A 22,482-nucleotide genomic window follows, 5' to 3' on the forward strand; every position below is an offset into this window, starting at 1 on the left:
CTGCCCAGGACTATATGTCCCACAAGGCATTGCTCCTCACACATTCACAAGTTCTCAGACATGTATGAATGATGTACTGAGCTGTATGTGTGCTGCACTGTATTTTTTGTAAACAAATAATGCATTCTCTGTTCAGGCTAACTACGATGGGCGTTCAAGTCAAACCGGGATTTTTGAGTTTGTATAAAAAAAAGAATAAGTGCAAAACTACGTTTATTTTTTGACACACTCTCCTGCTACATTTATACAAGTATCCATGTATTTAATGCCTGGAAAGCTTCAGCATAGATTTGTCAGTATGCCTGAACCATCTTAGGACAGACTGCTTCAATCATCATTGTGTTCATCATTCCCACAGAAAGTTTAGTCTTTTGTACAGTTTCACAACAGATTATTTGTTGATTATCCAGGATCAGGCGTTTCACGCACTCAACATTCTGAGGAATGATTACTGTGGTCTGGGAACCACCATGGCCGGGATCGTCACTGACAGATGTACAGCCATCTTTGAAATGTTTAGATGTCTTATTGCGGCTGAGCTTCTCATCGCCGTACTGTGCTTGAAGTCTTCTGTAGATATCCGCGGGTTTTTCACCTTCGTTCACAAGAAACTTCATCACCACACATTGTTCCATGCATGCACTACTGCTGTTGTCTGTCATCTTGATTAATAGCCACCTATCATTAATAGGACTCACTTGCCACCTTCTGCTGTGTTGTACCACCACTCTAGCATCCTGTACCTGTAAAATTTAAAGTCCCGGTTTGACTTGATTGCCCCTAGTAATTTGCTGACCAACTAATCTATAATGAAAATAGCTGACAACCGACTAGTTGTCTCAGACCTAGAGCAGGGTATACAGCATATAATCGAGAACCGCGCACAGGTCCAATGTAATTGGCCCTGTTTTGTGTGATCTCTGTGACTAATCACAGCGATCACACTGGTAAACAAAGGCAGCCTTTGAGCCATTTCCTTTCACAGTGATCGACTTTGAGAGGAAACAGAGTGTTGACTACAGTGATCAGCACTGTAATGAACATTTAAATTGTAAAAAATACAGAAAAAAAATCCCCCCTCCCCCCCCAAAAGTACAGTGTCACAATGGTGACATTGTACTGCTGTCTATTGATCAAAGACGGGCTGCTAGTGCATCAGCCAATGTCACTGATCATAAGCCACAGTAGTACAATGTCACCATATTGACACTGCACTGTTCTGGTGGTGGTATGTTAAAAAAAAAAAAAAAATGTATTTGTTACATACTGTCACTAGAACAAGCACAGTGTCACTATGGTGATTTTGTATTGCTGTGGCAGTGATCATGTATAGTGGCTAGAGGCTCTCATTGTCAGTGCAATCTGCCAAAGCAGTACAGTGTCACTGGACCAGTGCAGGCAGTCAATGTCCCTGATCACCGCCACACCATTCCCAGTGTTCAGATCACTGTTCAGAGAACAATTGACAGGCAGTGAGGAGGTGTCGCCTCCTCACTGCCTGATTTGCCACCTTGGACCCCCCAAAAGTGCCTCCATTTACTTGAATTGTTCATGATTGACAGGCACTTTGCACTCCAAAAGCGGTAGGGGGTATAATTCCTACCACAGCTGTGAAGAAAAGCATGGCAGCTGTGGCATGTGTACACTTCCAACCACTGGCTTTGCAGCTAAATGGGATTGCAGTTCAGGGGTGGTAAAACCATGGCCCAGCTGTAAGATTTTACTGCCCTTCAACCTCATGTGTGAAAGAGCCCTAATAATGCAGCCGGTCCGTGTCGCCAAACCAGTATAGCTGGAAACAATATTCCTGATTGCTGCCACACCAGACCAGTGCAGCCAGCAAATGTTTTCCCGATCACTGCCAAGCCAGTCCGTATCACCGACCAGTGTATGCCAGCACGTGTTCTTTCCACCAACGCACCAGTCGCAATGTCAACAGACCTTTCTATGCCAGCAACAGTGTTCTTGATTGCCATCACACAAGTTCCAGTTTCACCAGACCAGTAATCCAGCAACAGTGTCCCTGATCACTGCCACACCAGTCCCAGTGTCACCATTTCAGTGTAAGCCAACAACAGTGTTTCTGATCCCTGCCACTCTCTATTTCTTCCTTTCTTCAGTCTCCTATACCTCCTGGCAAGTGAGCATGGCATTCTGGGGGGCAGCCACTTACCAGTAGGCAAGACTTGCTTAGCTTTTAGAACATGGCTGCTATAGGTGGTGATGCACTAAGCTATATTCCCTGTCCATTTGTACAGAGGTAACCATTACTGTACACAACTTACAGTGTCTGGCACATACTTAGTCCAAATATTAAAAAATCTCATGTATTGTACTTGCTTTTCTTTTCAGAAAATAATTTGGGGTGTTTGCTTTCCAAAATGTGGGCATTTTATGGATGTTTCCCCTGTCCCGTCATGTCAGAGACTCAAGTAATATGATACGTAATCAGGAAATTACACTCATAATTTATGCTATTTGAAATCCCAAAGATGCTCCTTGGATTTTGTGCCTTTCTATGCATTTAGGCTGTGAAAAAGTCTCACATGTGGTATCCCCATACTTGGGAGGAGTAGCAGAATGTGTTTTGGGGTGTAATTGTAGGTATGCCTATGCTGTGAGAAATAACTTATTAAAATGTCAACTTTGAAAAAAAATCACATTTTATTTAATTTCTTAATTTTCCAAACATTTCTGACAAAAAATTTCAACTTAAAAGAACTCAAGAAAACGTTTTTTTTTCTCTCTCAAAAACTCTAAAAAACAATCATTTGGATACAGTGTTGCATGAATGAGTAGTTATTCAAAGTTCAGCAGCTCTGAAAATGGAAAAATGGTTCGGACTGGTAGAGGGTGAAACAGTCCATTTTTCAAGTGGTTACGTTTATAAAAGCAGCAATAGTTTGATGGATCTAGAAATTCTTTTGGATATTACTCATTACTAGAACCAATTAAGGTAGTAAATTATACAACATGTCGGTGATCACACACAAATAATATTCGTTTTAGGTAGATTTGTGTTTTTTTGTGATATTGTATAACATTATGAACCAGACTTAAATAAGTCCTTCCTTCTTATAGCCTTCCCCACTGGCAGGACTGTCATGAGTTGTGGAGCAAGAAGCGCAGAAGACAGAGACAGAGTGGCATCATTCTGGAAGAGCCACCTGCCATTAAAGCTCCAAGAAAAGAAAGTATAGCAGCAGTTGGCACAGAAACGGTCAAAAACAGCAGCCCAGCCCCTTCTCAGCCAGTCAAACCAGAACCTATTGCAGCTGACTTGAGTAAGTAGCCATTCATAAACTTTGTAGTCAAGCACGTTTGTAATTCTTTCAAGAAATCGGACAGCTCTGTCATGTTGCCAAAGAGGAAATTCACTCCCTCCCTTATTTTTTGCTTGGAAATCCATAAATACACATATGCCCAGCAATCCACTGGTCTTCTGTAGGAGTCAAATGCACCACTGCTGCACTTCAGGCCGTCTCTTCTGGGTTTTTGCAGCCAGCTGCGTGGTGATGCAGCATGTCTTCGGGAAACCGGCTGGGATGCGTGATATGGGTATCTCAGGAGGCTGCAGGAATTAACACATCATTCTCACCTAGGTGAGAACATAGGGGGTGGGGAAGAGAATTCCATGGAAAAAGGTGATTGAAAAATTGCAATACAATTAAAAATCAATGTACTTTTCTGAGGGGGTGAGGAGTAACTAGGGATGAGATGACAGAACGTGGCTGGGGAGGGTGAAGGTTCGTTTTAATGATCACTATTTTTTGCTTGCTTCATCATCTGTATATCCTAATCGTACAGTACAGGACAGATAGCATGTATTCATAGTCTGAGTTATATGCAGGTTACCGTCAAGTGATTGGTCACTGGCAAAGAACTCTGCTTGGGCCACCCCAAGTTGCACACTCCTATAACTCCACACACTGAGTTTTTTTTTTTTTTAATTTGCTAGCATCATAGTACTAGAATCACACTATAAAGTTAGACGAGAAGCAGTTTAATCTTTACTGCTTAAGCAGTTCTACATTTAGAGCAGTAAGGATCTGGAACTCTTTTCCACAGTGTGTGGTGCCAGTGGGGAGTGTAGATAATTTCAAAAACTTTTAAAAATGTTTCCCAGTGAACACATTGTACAGGGTTTTGGAAAATGGTAGTGACAACACACACACACGTTGAATTGGATGGAGCACGGTCTTTATTCAACCTTACCAACTATGTATGTAAAACTGTACTGCTTATTGCCCAAGGCTGTCTAGCAGTTTCTGGATCGGTAACCCCTGTGTTAACCCTGGGGGGTTAGACCTGCACCCCACTGTGTGGGGCCAGCCTGTAATGGCACTGGATCCTGCATTAGGCAGTCATCTTTTCACGTAGCCATTTTGGTATTTTGCCCGCTGTGATAGGGGAAGCCTGGACCTGGACAGGCCCAATGATATGGACAAGGTAAGACAGGGTTTCCCTTCAATTTGGGCCATTCCTGGCTGTGCACACCCCGCAGTGCTTGGCACATAAGCAGATGCACCTTCGTCTTGTGTTAGGGTCGGCACCGACCCGTTTTTAGGTTTTAAATGCATAAAATAACCATATAAATGTGTTTATTGCATCAAGGCTTTATGACTTTGTCAGGAACCTCTATTTCAACAAAATAAAAAAAAATTTGTTTTCACTAAATTATAAAATGCTCATGTTCAAATTATGATCTTTGTGTTAGGGTCGGTTTTGACCCAGTTATAAAAATAAGATTATAAAGCAATAATTAGAGCCAAAACTGAAATCATAAGTTCACTGTCAACCAGCACACTGACAGCCAGCTCCTCTCCCAATCATGTGAGCTTTAGGGGATTCTCATTTTGCCTTGTTTTCCAGTATACTTGCACAAAAACAAAACAAAGACGGGCATGTCCAGACATGTGAGGCCAATTCAGTATAGAATTGGAGACTTGCAGAGTGCACATTTCCAATTTGTAGCATGCAAAAATGAGAAGATTTTCATTGAGGAGGCCACCGGTGCTAAAGCTGCTCCCGCTGAAATATTCAAGTCCAAAAATGGTAAGCTCTGTTGGAGCTCAGTACCTCCTGATGTACATGGCAGGGCAGCTGCTGCAAATGTCATCAAAATGACCCCTGGAATCGCAAGGTTTGCTGTGATGAGAGTCGGTGACATCAAGACATGTTTTGAGCTATTTATGCCATTGTCACTAAAAAGAGTCATCATTGCTATGACAAACCTTGAAGGAAAAAAAGTCCATGGCAGCATGTAGAAAGACATTGATGAGGAATACCTGGATGCCTATATTGGTATTCTTCTTCTTGCTGGAGTGTACAGATCCTGCAATGAGGCCACTGATAGTCTGTGGGACGCATCGACAGGCAGAAATATTTTCCGGGCAGCAATGTCACTTCAGACCTTTCAAATGATATCAAGAGTCCTCAGATTTGGCAACAGAGATACCAGAGCAAGATCTGACAAGCTTGCCCCCATCAGGGATGTCTGGGAGAGATGGGTGCAGCTCCTTCCACTGATGTTCAACCCTGGGCCAGAGGTGACAGTGGATGAACGTCTTGTCCCTTTCCGAGGAAAATGCCCCTTCCGGCAATACATACCCAGTAAGCCAGGGAAGTACGGCAAAAAAATCTAGGCAGCCTGTGATGCAAAAACCAGCTATGCCTGGAATCTACAGATTTACACAGGCAAAGCTGCAAGTGGCATCCCTGAGAAAAACCAAGGAAAACGTGTGGTCCTCGTTATGACTACTGGACTGCAGGGTCACAATATCACTTGACAATTTTTTTTACCAGCTATGACCTTGGACAAGAACTTCTCAGGAGGAAACTTACCATGGTGGACACAGTGAAGAAAAATAACCCTGAGCTGCCTGCTGAAATCTTGCAGGTGAAGGACAGGGCTGCACTGTCCACAAAGTTTGCTTTTACAGACACCACCACTGTTGTCTCATATTGTTCAAAAAAAAAACCGGAATGTGATACTATGTCTACTCTTCACAAAGATGCAGCTGTGTCATCCGGAAGTGACAAAAAGCCCACAATTATCCTCGACTATAACAAAAACAAAGGAGGAGTGGACAAGCTGACTGCCACCTACACTTGCCAGCGAATGACCAGGATATGGCGAATGGTTGTGTTTTACAACATCCTTGATGTATCTGCATATAATGCATTTGTGTTGTGGACCCACATCCACCAAGGATGGAACTCAACCAAAAAAAACAAGCGGAGAATGTTTCTTGAGGGGCTGGGAAATTCCCTTGTCAAGCCACACATTGAGCGAAGGGAACGGGTGCCCCGAGACCCAGATGCTGCAGTCTTGGTCAGACAGCTGCAGAGGTCACCTAGCACTTTGTCCACGCCAGCATCCGCCTCAGCCAGCCCTGCCTCAACATCATCCACCACAGCCACAACCACAACCCCACTCAGGCCACCTGATTCTAAAAGAAAGAGGTGTCAGGTCTGCCCAAGCAGTGAGGACAGAAAGACAAATGTACTGTGCTTCAACTGCAACAAATATCTCTGCAAAGCACACACAAAGTGTCATCTTTTTGACACGCACGCACGCGTTCTTGCACACAGACTTTTACTCTGATTTTGTTTTTTATTAGTGTTGGAACAAGTACTTGGTTTGATTTGCTTGATTGGTTGTTGGACCTTGCAAATCTATATTTTGTTTTATATATATATTCTGTTTTTCATTTTGTAGTTGTACTAAAGTTCTATTGCTGAAAAAAAGAGTCTCTTTGCCTTTTTGAAGTAATTATATATATATGGGTCGAAATTGACCCGTAACACCATAGATGTTACTATAGTTAATAATATTAAAATGAAAAAATAAACAAAACAAATTTATTTCAGAGATGTGTTCTAAATCCCCTCAGTAATAGTCAGGTGACATAACAACATTTTATTTATTTATATGATTCTCCCGAGGTTCATTTTACATTGTTTTTTAATTGAAATCGAGGGGTATACTGACAAAAAAAGGCCCAGGGGCCCACACCAAAAATATTAAAACCAATATTTTCATGGATAAGGAAGCCTAACAAGGTAACTAAGAGATGAGAAACAAATTGGATGATAGATAATTGTTTTTAGTGTATTTTACAGCTGATTTAAGACACGGGTCAAAACCGACCCGTTAACATAAGAGATGGTAACAGGAAACTAACACAAGAGGAAGGTTAAGCACAGGAATGGGGTGTTATTCGCTTTTATGTTTCACTCCTCATAATACTTTTATGTGATGCCATAAGTTTTTCTACTTTATTTTAAATTTGGCAGTCTTTTCCATTGTGCTCTTCGTTTCTGGATGGTGACCTAATTGCAACACGCCTCCTTGCTTAATGCACTTCTAACAGCCATATCCATGGAAAGCATGCATACCACTTTTTATTTTGCACTTCCTGATGCCTTCTTCTACAAAATCACATTCCTTCCACATCCATTTTGAGTACCTAATGAGGGATCCCTCACTTAACAATGGCAAGATCAGAAACAAGGGAGCTGCGATAGAAGGGACAAATGACATGGACTCTGGTGATGGCCTACAGCAGGGGTGCTCAACCTGTGGTCCTCTGATGTTGCCCTTGACCTCATGAGATGGGATGATGAGTTGGCAAGCCCTGATCACAATCAACAGGTTGCCGACCCACCATCCCAGAGCATCAGACTGCATGGAGCCAGCGCCCGCAGTGGAGGAAGCATGCGGCCACAGAGTAAGCAAGAAACACATAAGCTGATGCTTTCTCTGTAGTGCCAGCTCCTATCCCAGGCTGAGTGATACCAAGTGCACCTCCCCTGGGACCTTTCTATCAGCATGGAGACTGATGCCAGCAGAAGCTGAAAGAGGAACAGATCAGTGTATTAAACGTCACATACACTGTACATGCAATAGGCATATTAGCACTTATAAAAAATGGTTATTAGGCTGCTTTCCCACTGATCCTGTGGACTAGCTGCACTGAGACATAGACTTCTGTTAAATCCTGTGGGTTTGGTGCGGTTTCTGTAAATGCTCCAAATTTCTCACCCCCCCAACCAGTCAGGGGTCACAGTGGTGACTTTGCCCCATCCTCCAGGGGGCCCGTGCAACTTCCTTGTCACATTGTTAGTGTTACATTGTCGTAAGATGGATGAGTCCACTTCACACAGGTCCGTCAGTATCTCCGCTACGGAAACAGGAAGGCCAGGCTACATTGCTATAGATGTAAATGGAGGCCTTGGAGACCAAAGGAGGACCAGAAGTTGGTCGGTGGTGGAAAGCGCGTGGTTCCGGAAATGCCGTCATGTGCATGGGGATGTGGTTATGCGTTTCTAGGGGGGCTGCCTCTTTCTCATACCAATGAGCCCATTTCAGTCCTACGGTTTCTGCCCTAGGTGGTTTCTTCTTTAAATCTCAATGAGGATATTGTTCTGACTTTCTTCTAGCTAGCTCCAGACCACACCAAGGAAATTTTCCCTGCACTGCTTAGATGTTGTCAGGATCTATCTGGAAACTTCTGTCTTTTTTATTCTTTTTCTTCCCTGCAAAACATCCTGCTTCCTGCTCAATCATTGTTAGTTGGATCAGACAACTTATTCCAGGGCTTACGCCCTGAGATATAGAGTTCCTCCGTTCCATATCAGAGTTTATTCCACCAGGTCTGTAGAACTTTCCAGCATCAAGCATCTGTATCTCAGATTTGCAGGTCCACCAACTAGTCCTCTTCACACATTCTCCAGGTTTTACCAGGTGTATGTTCAGGCTTCAGCTGATGCTTTCATGAACAGATAGAATGGGCAATCATTGACGTTTTAGTTCAATTTAGAAAAGATTTTCCCTCATCCAGGACTTATTACTGATCTCTTTCCAGTTGAAAAAGAGTTCTCAAAAAGTGGACTCTACCAGGTTTCAGTCTTAAAGGCATTTTAATCCTTCCTACCTGCACCTTCTGTTTTTCAACTTCAAAAGATGTGCTTTGATCTTGTCCTTTGTTTCTTTGTACGCACAGCCTATAGTAAGGTAAATCTTCACATTCCTTTGTTGGCAGTTTCAACATAGGGAATGTTGTATAGCACTGAACTGGTTAATGCAAAATCTCTGTAGTCTGACATGAGAGGAATTTTGACTTTACTTGAAATACATTACAAGACACAGGTGACCGTTTCTTCTATTCCTTATATAATCTACATTGCTTGCTACAAACCTGAGAACTGAATTAATTGGGTAGGGTTATAGGGGATGTGCCCAGGGAGCATGTCCTCAAAAGCATTGCCAGTGTCCAATCACCTGAAGGTATGAGCCTTTAACCCAGGCCAGCCTGTATCCTATACTGTATTCCAAGATATGGAATTTATAGGCAAGTCAAAATTTCTCTCTTCATATATTCGTGTACACTTAAGTCACCTGTTTTTCTTTTCTTTTCCAGCTGCCTTGGGGGATATCACACAGCAGCTTAATCAAAGTGAGCTTGCTATCCTGCTGAACCTTCTCCAAAGTCAAACAGATCTCAATGTCACTCAGATATCTCAGCTTTTGAATGTTCAGGGTAACCCGGACATACAGCAACAACTGGAAGCCCTTAACCAGTCTATCACTGCAATAGCCACTTCTACAGCTGTGACATCAGAAATGGAAGCCACTAAAGAAAGTCAAGCCTCAGAGCAAGCAGAATCAGAAGGCCTTGGAACTCAGGGAGACATGCAGAACGTTTTGGCTGTCCTATTGAGCCAGCTAATGAAACCACAGGAAGCAGCAGAGTCCACAGGGGAAAGCAATGGAGAGCAGATCACAAATAATCCTCCTGTACAGCTAAAGTCTAATGAAGAGGAGGAGGAGGAAGAAGAAGGTGCAGTGTTGGAGGAGGATGACGCAGGTAATTCGTTGTCACCCTCAGTCACCCATCTCTTCCTCACTGCATGTAAGGAAACCAGACATGGTAGAGGTTTATAAATGCGCAGGGGGTAACATTCTGTTGTATAAATCTCTGTGTGCTGAAAAGGTGTCCCTGAGATCCTCTCTGCAGCACAAGTAGGGAAAAGGCAAAGACCTTACGCTCCTGTATTTTGGTTTATAATAAACTGTACAATTTAAATTTAATTATTCTTGTTATTTGAACCGTTTACTTGCAATTACTTTAATTAAAATCTTAAGACATAGGTGTTATTGAGGAGATATGTTAGGATGACTTCTTCAGTATTCTTCTATGCTTTCTTTTCTAGTTCTGTTTTTCTTCTATTGATTTACTTTATTCTTCTTATTACCTTAAAGTAGTTATACTGGTTTCCCTGGTATGTCTTTCTGCTTCGTTATTTTATCCATTCCATTTACTGTTTGATCCCTTAATCTGTACCTTTTCCATTCATGTGCTTGTATTGTCAGAACTTTGTTATTCTCAACACAAATGCCACATTTTATTTGACCACACGCAGTATCCAAAGCTGTCCACACACTGTGCAGTAGATCTACCAACAGTAATATGGTGCAAGGGCCACCCTATGAAATGCATTAAATTTTTCTCTAGTGAAGCAAACCCTGGCACTGTGGTGTTGGTAAATTTAAAGGAGATTGTACAGTTTAATTGTAATATGTGGCCTGCTTTAGGATGGTGATCTGGGTGCAGATCTTCCACTAAATCTGACATATTTTGATGGATGTGCTTCATATCACCTTACAACTTGGACTGTGCCATTTATCACCAATTTGGCCAACAGTCTGTTGCGGTGTGTACATAATGAAAGTTAATTTCCTTTTCTATGTAGAAAAGGGAACATTCATTAAAAGATTAGAATATTCCAATGTACCTAAAGATTTTTTTTTTAGTATCTGTTATTTCTGACATTCTGCAAGTAGTACCAAAAATTATATCAAATTGATTGCAAGAAATTGGGCTGTTTTTAGCCACTTGAAAACTGCAAACTTTGAGATCATTAGATGCGGCCGAAATGTCTTACCTGCATCTCGTAAGTTTTTGCTAATATTTTATCTTCAAGCGAGACTCCACAAAAACTGCATAACACACTATTGGATTATGTATACGTTTACTGTTTTACTTTGTGTGTGGTTTTTTTGGCGTTTTTTTTTCCATAGCATGTATTTTAATATTAATACCTATGCATTTAACCCTTTGATGCATTTTCTATTGAAATCAAGGAAAATGCATCAAACTTCATGTCAGCATGTGTCTTTACACACATTGCATTGCACTTTATATTGCCAGCAAACATGCATTAACTTGCATCTTAACACATGCACTAACTTTTATTTTAGTGGATAATGCATATGTATGAAAAGGTCCCTTAAGAGCAATAACCAAAGAATGCAGTGAACACGTTTCCCCAATACATTTCCTGAGGCTGTAGTGTATGGTATACTAATAACCTTGTCAAGACTAATAGCTTCAGTTCACACAACAGGCATATATCCATGTGAAAGGCAGCCTTTGCCCACATGGGGATCCACAAGTGTCCCAGTTTGAAAGCTATGCGGATGTGTGTGTCCGAACGCACACTGTTTGCATTATGGGACGTGCATCCGCATCCCATGTGGGCAAAGACGCCCCTTTGCATGGATGTATGCATGAGTATGCCCGTGCGAATGAGGCCTTACTAGAACTCATGAACAATTTCTTCTTTGCAGGATCCGTGGGAACTGGTGGGTAGCTTAATAAGGTGGTCAATGGCTGAGCTGGTAAAGATTAGATAAAGAGAGTAAGAATGGGGGGTAGAATAAAGCCCATAGCAATATTAGTGTTTAGTAAAAGTGTACTTTTTGCGCAAATAGAGTTTCAGTGGGGATGTGACAGAAAAATGAATTGAACTGATTATGTCAATAACATCAGTTGTGTTGACTCTAATGTGGAAGATCTTCAGTTTCAGCATAAGCTTTTGTTTGTATGTAGTTAGCATAAAATGATTCAGTATGTCTTAATATGTAGTCATTAAAGTTTTTAAATCCCATTTTACTTGTACACTGCCACTGGTTACCAGTGCAAGGGGAGGTAGTTAAATAGTGCTACTGCAGAGTACCAATGCAGGAATGAGGTTAATCTCACTCGCTGATTGCCAGTCATAGGGGGAGGTTTAAAGGATAAGTTCAGCATTTGAAACATGGTACATATTCCACCCCTTCCAGCAGATGCAGCCTCTTACCCCCCTCCCCCCCTTTTTACCTGTGATAGCAAGGAGGGGATCTTCTCCCCGCACCCACTGTCGCTATTTAAAAATGTGGCCTTGCTGGGCTCTATCCATATGACCATGTCATTTATTCAGTTTCCTGTAAATGAATGCCTACAAGTACTGTCAGCCTTTGCAGATGACAGCTTGTAGTTCTCAATGTATAGCGGGGACACTAGTGAGCGCTCTCATAGTCCATTGAGCTTTCGGGATTGCAGTAATTGTTTACCTGTAACAGGTACGGTCAGACAGTGTACGGACTGTTTGCAGGAACATGACATTGCAGCTGTAATCTACTGATCAGTAGTGCAGTGATTTACAGGCTGCCAAGAAAAAAAAAATACACATTTATTTTTACTTGCAAAAAAATGTGCATTTATGATTTTAAAAAGTGTACTTATCCTTTAATAGTTTTGCCATTGTACCAGTGCTGTTTTTTTTTATTTTTTTATTTTCCATTATGGCTCTTGACACTCATGATTTCTCCTAAGTGTGCAATGCGGTATGTTGCAAAAATGCAGCTAGAAATTTCCAGATGTTAAGATGCTTTACAGCCTATTCATTTTGAATGGACTGCCTAACTTGATGCAGTGCATCTCAATGCAAAGAAACAGTACTATTGCGTGGCCCTCTGCAAGTATTGGAGGCTGCATTTGAGGACCTCAATAGTTTTCAAGTTGGCCATCACTGCAGTATTGCATTGGTGGTCAACTTTATTGATAATAGGGGCCTCAGATATGGTCACTCACATTACCAGAGAAAACAGGTTGCAGACATGCCGTAGGAGATAGTCAAAACTGCAGACTTGCAGCTGAAGATGATTAGAGACTACAATCATACTACAGGTGAAACTCGAAAAATTAGAATATCGTGCAAAAGTTTATTTATTTCAGTAATGCAACTTAAAAGGTGAAACTAATATATGAGATAGACTCATTACATGCATAGCAAGATAGTTCAAGCCGTGATTTGTCATAATTGTGATGTTTATGGCTTACAGCTCATGAAAACTCCAAGCCACAATCTCAGAAAATTAGAATATTGTGAAAAGGTGCAATATTCTCGGCTCAAAGTGTCCAACTCTAATCAGCTAATTAAGCGATAACACCTGCAAAGGGTTCCTGAGAATTAAAATGGTCTCTCAGTCTGGTTGAGTAGGAATCACAATCATGGGAAAGACTGCTGACCTGACAGTTGTGCAGAAAACCATCATTGACACCCTCCATAAGGAGGGAAAGCCTCAAAAGGTAATTGCAAAAGAAGTTGGATGTTCCCAAAGTGCTGTATCAAAGCACATTAATAGAAAGTTATGTTGAAGGGAAAAGTGCGGAAGAAAAAGGTGCACAAGCAGCAGGGATGACCGCTGCCTGAACAAGATTGTCAGGAAAAGGCCATTCAAAAGTGTTAGGGACTTTCACAAGAAGTGGACTGAGGCTGGAGTCAGTGCATCAAGAGCCACTACACACAGACGGATCCTGGACATGGGCTTCAAATGTCATATTCCTCTTGTCTCCTGAACAACAAACAACATCAGAAGCGTCTTACCTGGGCTAAAGAAAAACAGACCTGGTCTGTTGCTCAGTGGTCCAAAGTCCTCTTTTCTGATGAGAGCAACTTTTGCATCTCATTTGGAAACCAAGGACCCAGAGTATGGAGGAAGAATGGAGAGGCACACACTGCAAAATGCTTGAAGTCCAGTGTGAAGTTTACACAGTCTGTGTTGATTTGGGGAGCCATGTCATGCTGGTGTTGGTCCACTGTGCTTCATTAAGTCCGGGGTCAACTCAGCCGTCTACCAGGAGATTTTGGAGCACTTCATGCTTCCTTCCGCAGACGAGCTTTATGGGGATGCTGACTTCATTTTCGAGCAGGACTTGCCATCTGCCCACACTGCCAAAAGCACCAAAACCTGGTTCAACGACCGTGGGATCACTGTGCTTGATTTTTTTTTTTGTCCTTGTTTTATTGATTGCATGAAATATTCTAATTTTCTGAGATTGTGGATTTGGGGTTTTCATGAGCTGTAAGCCATAATCATCACAATTATGACAAATCACGGCTTGAACTATCTTGCTTTGCATGTAATGAGTCTATCTCATATATTAGTTTCACCTAATGAACTTTTGCACGATATTCTAATTTTTCGAGTTTCACCTGTATATGCATTTTGGAGACTGAGAACATGCTTCAGAAGACAGTCACAGACATACATTATGGACTGCTAAAAATCACTGGTATTACAGCCCCCTTATAAATCCATGTTTCCATATCTCTATAACCCACTTAAAAATGACTTGTGCCACAGCAAGATACATTATAAAAGATCAACAGGAAAAAAAGGATGGATGGCATGGAAAAAAATGCGAAAGACATAAATCAAACCATTTTATTACTTGAAGCCAGTTATAAGAGTATTTCTTGATTGTACATAGGCTTCTTTACAGTATAACGAAAGGCAATAACTTTGTTTTTGGTTAGAGTGGAGAGAGATTAGAAAACCTCCCAGGTTTTTTTTGCTATCTGTGTTGAAAGTGAAAAAAAAAATCCTAAATTCTGGATTGCCCGCCAAACAGGAGTAGAGGGGTAATCTTCCAATGGGAACATTAGTTCAGGTACCCTTGTTGACAACCAGGGATTTTCTCTCATTTCCTCTTTTGGCTATGTGACCAAAAGTAAAGAGAAATCTCTCCAGTGAGACAAATAGCAAAAAAAAAAATCTGACGGGTGCTCCTGTACCACACCATTATCAGAGGAGTACCTGCAATCCCTGCCTCTTCCACTTTGCAGGCCAGCAACATCTCCTGTTCTTATTCCTTGGGGGCACATTATTCTCACATCACCTGAGTTACTGCTGAATGCAAATGCTTGGCTCCAAGGTACCCCCCACTCCATTGTGGTTGTGAGTGCCCCCAGGGCATGCTAGTTCAGGCTTGGCTTTTAGCTCCTTTGGAGTGGTAATGCATCTGTTTGGGGCCCTAGTACCCTTTCCTCTGATGGTTGCTTCCACTCTGGCTCCCTATCTTCTTCTGTCTATTCAGGCCATCAGTCATACCAGCGTCCTTTATTTTTATTTTTCCTCTTTTTGTAGAGGAATTTTTTTCCACCAATTCAGATTTCATGTGTAGAATTTATGGCTCTATTGAAGCCATAGATACCAGGGGTCACAGCCATGCCCATTCTGCGTCCTCCCTTTAATCAGTGTTTGACACTGTGTCTGGCTCAAAGGCAAGATCAGAGGAGTAGCTGATGGATGACCCCTTGAGGCATTGGACCAAGGTGACACACCTACTGCATAGATTTCTTCTAGACTAAAGGAGAGCATTGCTATGTTTGACTGCTCCAATGCTAAAAAGCATACAGATCCAACAGAGTCTACTCACTCCAAGGGCTCGTTCACACAATGCATGATGGGAAAACTGTGCAGATTTCACTTGCAGAGGCATCGGTTTACCTCCGTTTTCATTCGCGTGGACATCCATTTTCATGCATAATTGTTATGCACAGACTGACATCACTTCCTGTGTCATCATTCTGTCCCCACCATCCCTGTCTGCCATCCATGTCCCCACCATCACTATCTGCCATCCATGTCCCCACCATCACTGTCTGCCGTCCATGTCCCCACCATCACTGTCTGCCGTCCATGTCCCCACCATCACTCTCTGCCATCCATGTCCCCACCATCACTCTCTGCCATCCATGTCCCCACCATCACTGTCCGCCATCCATGTCCCCACCATCACTGTCTGCCGTCCATGTCCCCACCATCAATGTCCGCCATCCATGTCCCCACCATCACTGTCCACCATCCATGTCCCTCTGATCACATACCGCCAGTGGGTTTGCCACATCTGTGCCCATCATCTGTGTTCCCCTTGCGACATACATCCACTCTGTTCCCCACTAGAGCCCTTCCAGGATCTTAGCTGAGCCGCAGCATCCTAGCTGGAATCTAAAGAGACAGAAGGCAGGCTGTAAGCACGCAGAGGACCGTTCTGCATTCCCTCCCACTTCCTGTTACATGGGAGGCATGCAGAGCGGTGTTGTCCATTTTGCCTGCAATCCAGTGTGGAGCTATGGGGGAAACTGCAGACATGTTGCATAATCCCACACAGCTCCTCATCGGACATCACATCTCCGTTTTGGTGTGAATAAGACACATAAGAAATTGTTTCCTCTGTGTGCTGCAGAAAACTGTGGGTTTCTGCAGATGGTGTGAACGAGCCCCAAAACATCCAGTGGTGTTTTTCCTGATCCACTTGCTGACGGAGACTGTCCTCAACCGGAAAATATTTTTTTTTCTTCTAAATATTTTGTTCAACAGTTTTCTATTGGGGAAACTTTCCTTAGGAAGTAGGCATTTAATGTGGTAGATCATGCGTTTCTTGCCTTAACAAGGCCCTCAATGGAGGATGTTAGAAGCTCTGCTTAAGGACTTGTTCACACGTGCGTCATTACCCTGTGTTTAAGCAGCCCTTCGGTGCTTGCCATGAATATTACAATGGGCACCACTCAGTATGTTGCTTTCATGACGAGTCAACGTATATCAGCAGCCTCCATTAATTTCATATGTGAATGAGCCCTTCAAGCCTTTGAAAGATATTCTGTTTGATAAACGTTTTTACTAACAGCCTCTATTAGTCTTACCACTTCCTTCATTTTATAGCAGTTGCACAGTGAAGTTAATTTACAAAAGGGAAGTAGACTGTTCACTTTGTAAGTGCAGTTGCAAAGTGAAGCTTCAGCACATTCACTAAGCTCTGGGGAAAATTTCCTTGCAGAATACAACTTCCCTTGCAAATTAAACCATATATTTAGTAAATCAACCCCAGTGTGTCCAAATGTGACTGTTTAGTCTTGCAGGGACCACAGCTTGACTTAATGCACATAAGTCTGTTATCTAGCGAACGTGGTCAGATACATTTTCTGTTTTCCTTTGCAGTACAAGTCTTTGTGTTGAGGGGTGTGGCTAGTACTCATGTGCGTGTATGGAGCATTGAGTTGGAGGGCAGGATTCCATTTTCAACTGAGAGACATTCTTGGACATTCCGAGTAAAACCAGTTAATACAAAGTTCAGGACTGTAATGTGGAAAACGTGAAACTTTAATTCAACTTTAAATGGGACTTCTATTTTAACTAGTTGCCGACCGCAGATAGCCGATTGACGGCTGCACTGCGGCTGGCCAGTTCTGGGTGGACGTCATATGACGTCCTCCCAGAACGCGCTTTCCTGCACGCCCCCGGCGTTCTGCGTTATCGCTGTGTCCTACGGACGCAGCTGATCATGTGATGTGGTAAAAGGCCAATCACAGCGCCTTTTACCATGTGATTAGCCGTATCCAATGACACGCTGATCACCGGCAAATGCAATTGCCGGTTCTCGGCTGCACTGTCAGAGCGTGAGAAAAGTACTGCCAAGAACCGGCAGTTGTCAGAGCGGGGATCGGCACCGATCATCAGGGCACTGATGATCAGTGCCCTGATGATCGGTGCCCAGCAGTGCCACCCACCTGTGCCGCCAGTCAGTGCCTATCAGTTCTGACTACCAGTACCCATCATCAATGCCACCTCATTAGTGCTGCCTATCAGTGCAGCCTCATCAACGCACATCAGTGAAGGAGAAAAATTACCTTTGAGCAAAAAGTGTGGAAAAAAAAAAATAAGTTTCTTTGTTTCTATTATGAAATTTTGCAATTTTTTGTTTATAGCGCAAAAAGTAAAACACCCAGCGGTGATTAAATACCACCAAAAGAAAGCTATATTTTTGAGAAACAAATTATAAAAATTTCATATGGGTATAATGTTGCATGACCACTTAATTGTCATTTAAAGTGCAACAGTGCTGAAAGCTGAAAATTGGCTTGATAAGGAAGGGGGTATAAGTGACCTGTAGGCAAGTGGTTAATAGCTTTATTCAGATGATTTTGTTTCTACATAGAACATTCATGTTTAGGTGATATCATAGTCCGGTTTTAAAGGGCAACACTAAAAACTGTTAATCTCTTAACGGTAAAGTTGTTTTATTTTCGCAGTGTGTACGTCTGGGCATGCCTTTTGATGTAGCATTTGTTTTTAAATACCTGCCCTTCCATATTTTTGTTTTATTTAGAAACACTATGAATATTTACTAAAAGAGAATTTCTATTTCACTCATCAACCTTCCTGCTCCTGAACTGTTGAGATGGCATGTCTGCCACACAGTTTGCTATGACTTTGCCTACACATAGGCTTGCACTGTGAGGATGAGTAGTAAAGCTGAAACAATCTGTAGCACTGCAAAATAGGAAGCAGAGCCTGCATACAGTGAGGAACAGAAGTATTTGAACACCCTGCGATTTTGCAAGTTCTCCCACTTAGAAACTATGGAGGGGTCTGAAATTCACATTGTAGGTGCATTCCCACTCTGAGAGACAGAATTAAAAAAAAAATTCAGGAAATCACATTGTATGATTTTTAAAGAATTTATTTGTCTTGCACTGCTGAACATAAGTATTTGAACACCTGAGAAAATCAATGTTAATGTTAATATTTGGTACAGAAGCCTTTGTTTGCAATTACAGAGGTCAAACGTTTCCTGTAGTTCTTGACCAGGTTTGCACACATTGCAACAGGGATTTTGGCCCTCTCCTCTAGATCTATCAGGTTTCCGGGCTGTCGCTGAGCAACATGGAGTTTCAGCTACCTCCAAAGATGTTCTATTGGATTTAGGTCTGGGGACTGGCTAGGCCATTTCAGAAGCTTGATATGCTTCTTACGGAGCCACTCCTTGGTTATCCTGGCTGTGTGCTTCGGGTCGTTGTCATGTTGGAAGACCCAGCCACGACCCATCTTCAATGCTCTGACTGAGGGAAGGAGGTTGTTGCTCAAAATCTCACAATAAATGGCCCCATTCATCCTCTCCTTAATACAGTGCAGTCGTCCTGTCCTATTTGCAGAAAAGCACCCTCAAAGCATGATGTTACCACCCCCATGCTTCACAGTAGGGATGGTGTTCTTGGGATGCAACTCATCCCTTCTTTTTCCTCCAAACGCGACGAGCGAAGTTTAGACCAAAAAGTTCTACTTTGGTCTCATCTGACCACTTGACTTTCTCCCATGCCTCCTCTGGATCATCATTGGCAAACTTCAGACGGGCCTGGACATGTGATGACTTGAGCAGGGGAACCTTCCGTGCAATGCATGATTTGAAACCATGACGGCGTAGTGTTCTACCGACAGTGACCTTTGAAACTGTGGTCCCAGCTCTCTTCATGTCATTGACCAGCTCCTCCCTTGTAGTTCTGGGCTGATTCTTCGCCTTTGTTATCAGTGATACCCCACAAGGTGAGATCTTGCATGGAGCCCCAGTCCGAGGGAGACTGACAGTCATCTTTAGCCTCTTCCATTTTCTAACAATTGCTCCAACAGTTGATCTATTTTCACCAAGCTGCTTGGCAATTGCCCCATAGCCCTGTCCAGCTTTGTGGAGGTCCACAATTTTGTCTCTGGTGTCTTTTGACAGCTCTTTGGTCTTGCCCATGGTAGTAGTTGGTGTCTGACTGACTGTGGGGTGGACAGGTGTCTTTAAAGAGCTCAGACAGGTGCTACTAAGTTAGATTAATGAGTGGAGTAGAGGTGGACTTTTTAAAGGCACAGTAACAGGTCTTTGAGAGCCAGAATTCTTGCTGTTTCTTAGGTGTTCAAATACTTATGTTCAGCAGTGCAAGACAAATAAATTCTTTAAAAATCATAAGTGATTTCCTGAATTAATTTTTTTAAATACTGTCTCTGAGTGGGAATGCACCTAGAATGTGAATTTCAGACCCCTCCATGATGGGAGTGGGAGAACTTGCAAAATCGCAGGGTGTTCAAATACTTCTGTTCCCCACTGTATGTAATGGCTAATATGGCTGTCCCCATGTCATACATATCTAGAAAATTTACATTTTTTTTTGTAAAACCTTACTACATGTCAGTAATATTTACGTTAAGCAGATCTGGTTTTTTTTACACACATAACTGTCTGAATGAGCCCTACTGTGTGTTCGCTCAGAAATCTAACCCCCCCCCCCCCCCCGGTGCTTCTATTTTAGACACTGCCTCCTTTATTTCCCCATTCATTTCTTATCCTTCTGTTTATTATCTTGATGTTTTGGGGGATTCCTCACACTTTTATGGATGGAACAGATTAAGTGGAATACTAGCCTGCTTCTGCCCCTTCTGGGGTCCTGGATGATTCTCACAGATGTTTTGCCCTGCATGGTCCTCAAACATCAGTTCCTGTTATTTCCTTCCAGAATAAGGAGCTGACTATACTGTTCTACCAAATATTGCTGTTATTCCCCCTTTTCAATTGGCGTATATATCTGTGGATCTCTAAAGGATCCTTTTCCAAGGTCAGTCAGTTCCCAGATTTGTTTCACTTCTTATATCTGGTGGATCATATTCCCTGTGATTCTTGTAAGCAGTCTAATATCTTGTCTTTGAATTTTATGTTTATACTTTTTCCCTAATTGCTCCCTTACTAAACTGTTTAGGTGACTACTGGAACTATATTTCACTTTTTAGGAAGTTGGGTTTAAGCACTTGACCTTCAGGCCTTTTCCTGACTTTTTTTCACTTTAGTTTACATGTAAATATCACTATTTTTTGCTAGAAAATTAGTTAGAACCCCCAAATTATATATATATATTAACATTTATTTTAAAGCAGATGCCCTAGAGAATGAAATGGTGGGTTTTGTAATTTTTTTTTTGTCACACGTTATTTGCGAAGCGGTTTTTCAAACACAATTTGTTTGGGGGAAAAATTTACTTTTTTTTTTTTATTTTGATGCAAAAAAAACAAAATACATAGCCCAATTTGTTTTGTAAAAGATAAGTAGATACCAAGCATGTCACGCTTTAAAGTTCCGCACGCCCACACCCCCTGTACATCTACTTGAAGGTACATTGCTGGTCCACAAATGGTTAAGCACTTCCTTTGCTATTCAAAGTAACCTTTCAATTCCTTTGTCTGCTCCTCTTTCCCTAGTCAATGAGAGCTGTACTCGAAAATGCCCCTCCTCTTCCTTTCATGGAACTATGAATTCCTTACATGCCCTGAACTATTTAAATTCACTAGGCGCCAACAGCACCCTTAATGAACTCTGATGGAAGGGGAGGAGCAAATATACAGCATGCTGCACAGTATACTGAGACAGACACTCTGCCTCTCTATGTAACCAACTTACAGTTGATCTTAATTGCCTCCCATTTCATTATCTACACTTTTTCGTAAAAGTGACACTCGTAAGAGCTACCTGAAATTGACGTGTCAGTCAAGCTACGAAACTGGGTAACCTGGATTTTTAAATCTGGCACAGGCCATTTTAAAGCGTCATAATGCTAGAAGTGTCATTAGGGCTTTATTATATTCCCCCCCCATATGTACCTTTTGCCATAATATCTCTCCCTGTCAGACAGCTGTTTTTGTACAAATTGCACACCAACAGCCGTGCATGTTCAGCTCAGTGTTCAATCCCAGGATCTGTAAGTGCCAGGTAACTGAAGTAACTGCTATGTTCAAATGAGTTACATCATCCCTGACTGGCTACTGGAGAAGGCTGAAAACTTCAGACCCAGAAAACAACTGGGAGAAGATGGGGACAACCAAGTAACAAGGTGGAGTTGCTTAATAGAAGGACATTTTGCTGGCTAAGTGTGACATAAAGTACAAAAATGCTGTACACACAAGAGTTCCTGGTGTTCCACATTTCTGCAGGAAGAGCACAAATAGGAATATACGGTGCCTAGTTTTTGAGATTTATGAATTTGCTTAAAGTGCTATTAAACCCAGAGGCAAACATGTATTATATTGCAGAGTACCATTTCCACAGATTTGATGGCTGCATTCATTTTTCTTCTTTTTAGGTTTGCTTTATTTTATCTTCACCTGGTGATCCAGCCAGTAAGTCTGTTGTTTTTCAAAGGAGCAAGCTATCCAACCGAATGCATCAGTTGCAGAGATGAGACAAACCATTAACCACTGACGTGCTCACAATAAACAGCTTTAATTTATGAGCAACCTTTATCCCAAAAGGAAAAAAACAGTTTGCTGTAACTGTTTATAAAGTATTAGCTGGAGCTTGATTTCAGTTTGTGTTTTTTAATCTGCTAGTACATCTAACATGGGAGCATGATCATGTGATCAGAGCAGGTTGAAAATAGGTTGTTATACAGATTCTTACATTGGTTAGTAAGCATAGGTGTTAGGGACAGTTTTAGGATTAGTTAGGGTCGAGCCCAGAAGAGGACTCCAGAAGAGGAGATAAGGGGCTGCTCTGTGTAATG

At 42.1% G+C, this 22,482-nt stretch overlaps 1 protein-coding gene across 1 annotated transcript in view; it reads left to right on the forward strand.

Annotated features, from left to right (window-relative positions):
• The window catches only part of LOC149453976 (cyclin-dependent kinase 12-like), a gene marked incomplete at its 5' end in the record, with an annotated part of 39,840 nt that overhangs the window by 15,669 nt on the left and 1,689 nt on the right, over positions 1-22,482 (forward strand). The window contains 2 exons of the mRNA XM_089687962.1: positions 3,082-3,284; positions 9,426-9,872. Coding sequence (XP_089544088.1) covers positions 3,082-3,284; positions 9,426-9,872 — 650 coding nt within the window. The remainder of the gene's footprint in view (positions 1-3,081; positions 3,285-9,425; positions 9,873-22,482) is intronic.

Source organism: Staurois parvus, unplaced genomic scaffold (genome assembly GCF_062004578.1).
Source record: "Staurois parvus isolate SC_StPar_1 unplaced genomic scaffold, SC_StPar_1.0 ptg000442l, whole genome shotgun sequence".
NCBI classification, from domain to species: domain Eukaryota; kingdom Metazoa; phylum Chordata; class Amphibia; order Anura; family Ranidae; genus Staurois; species Staurois parvus.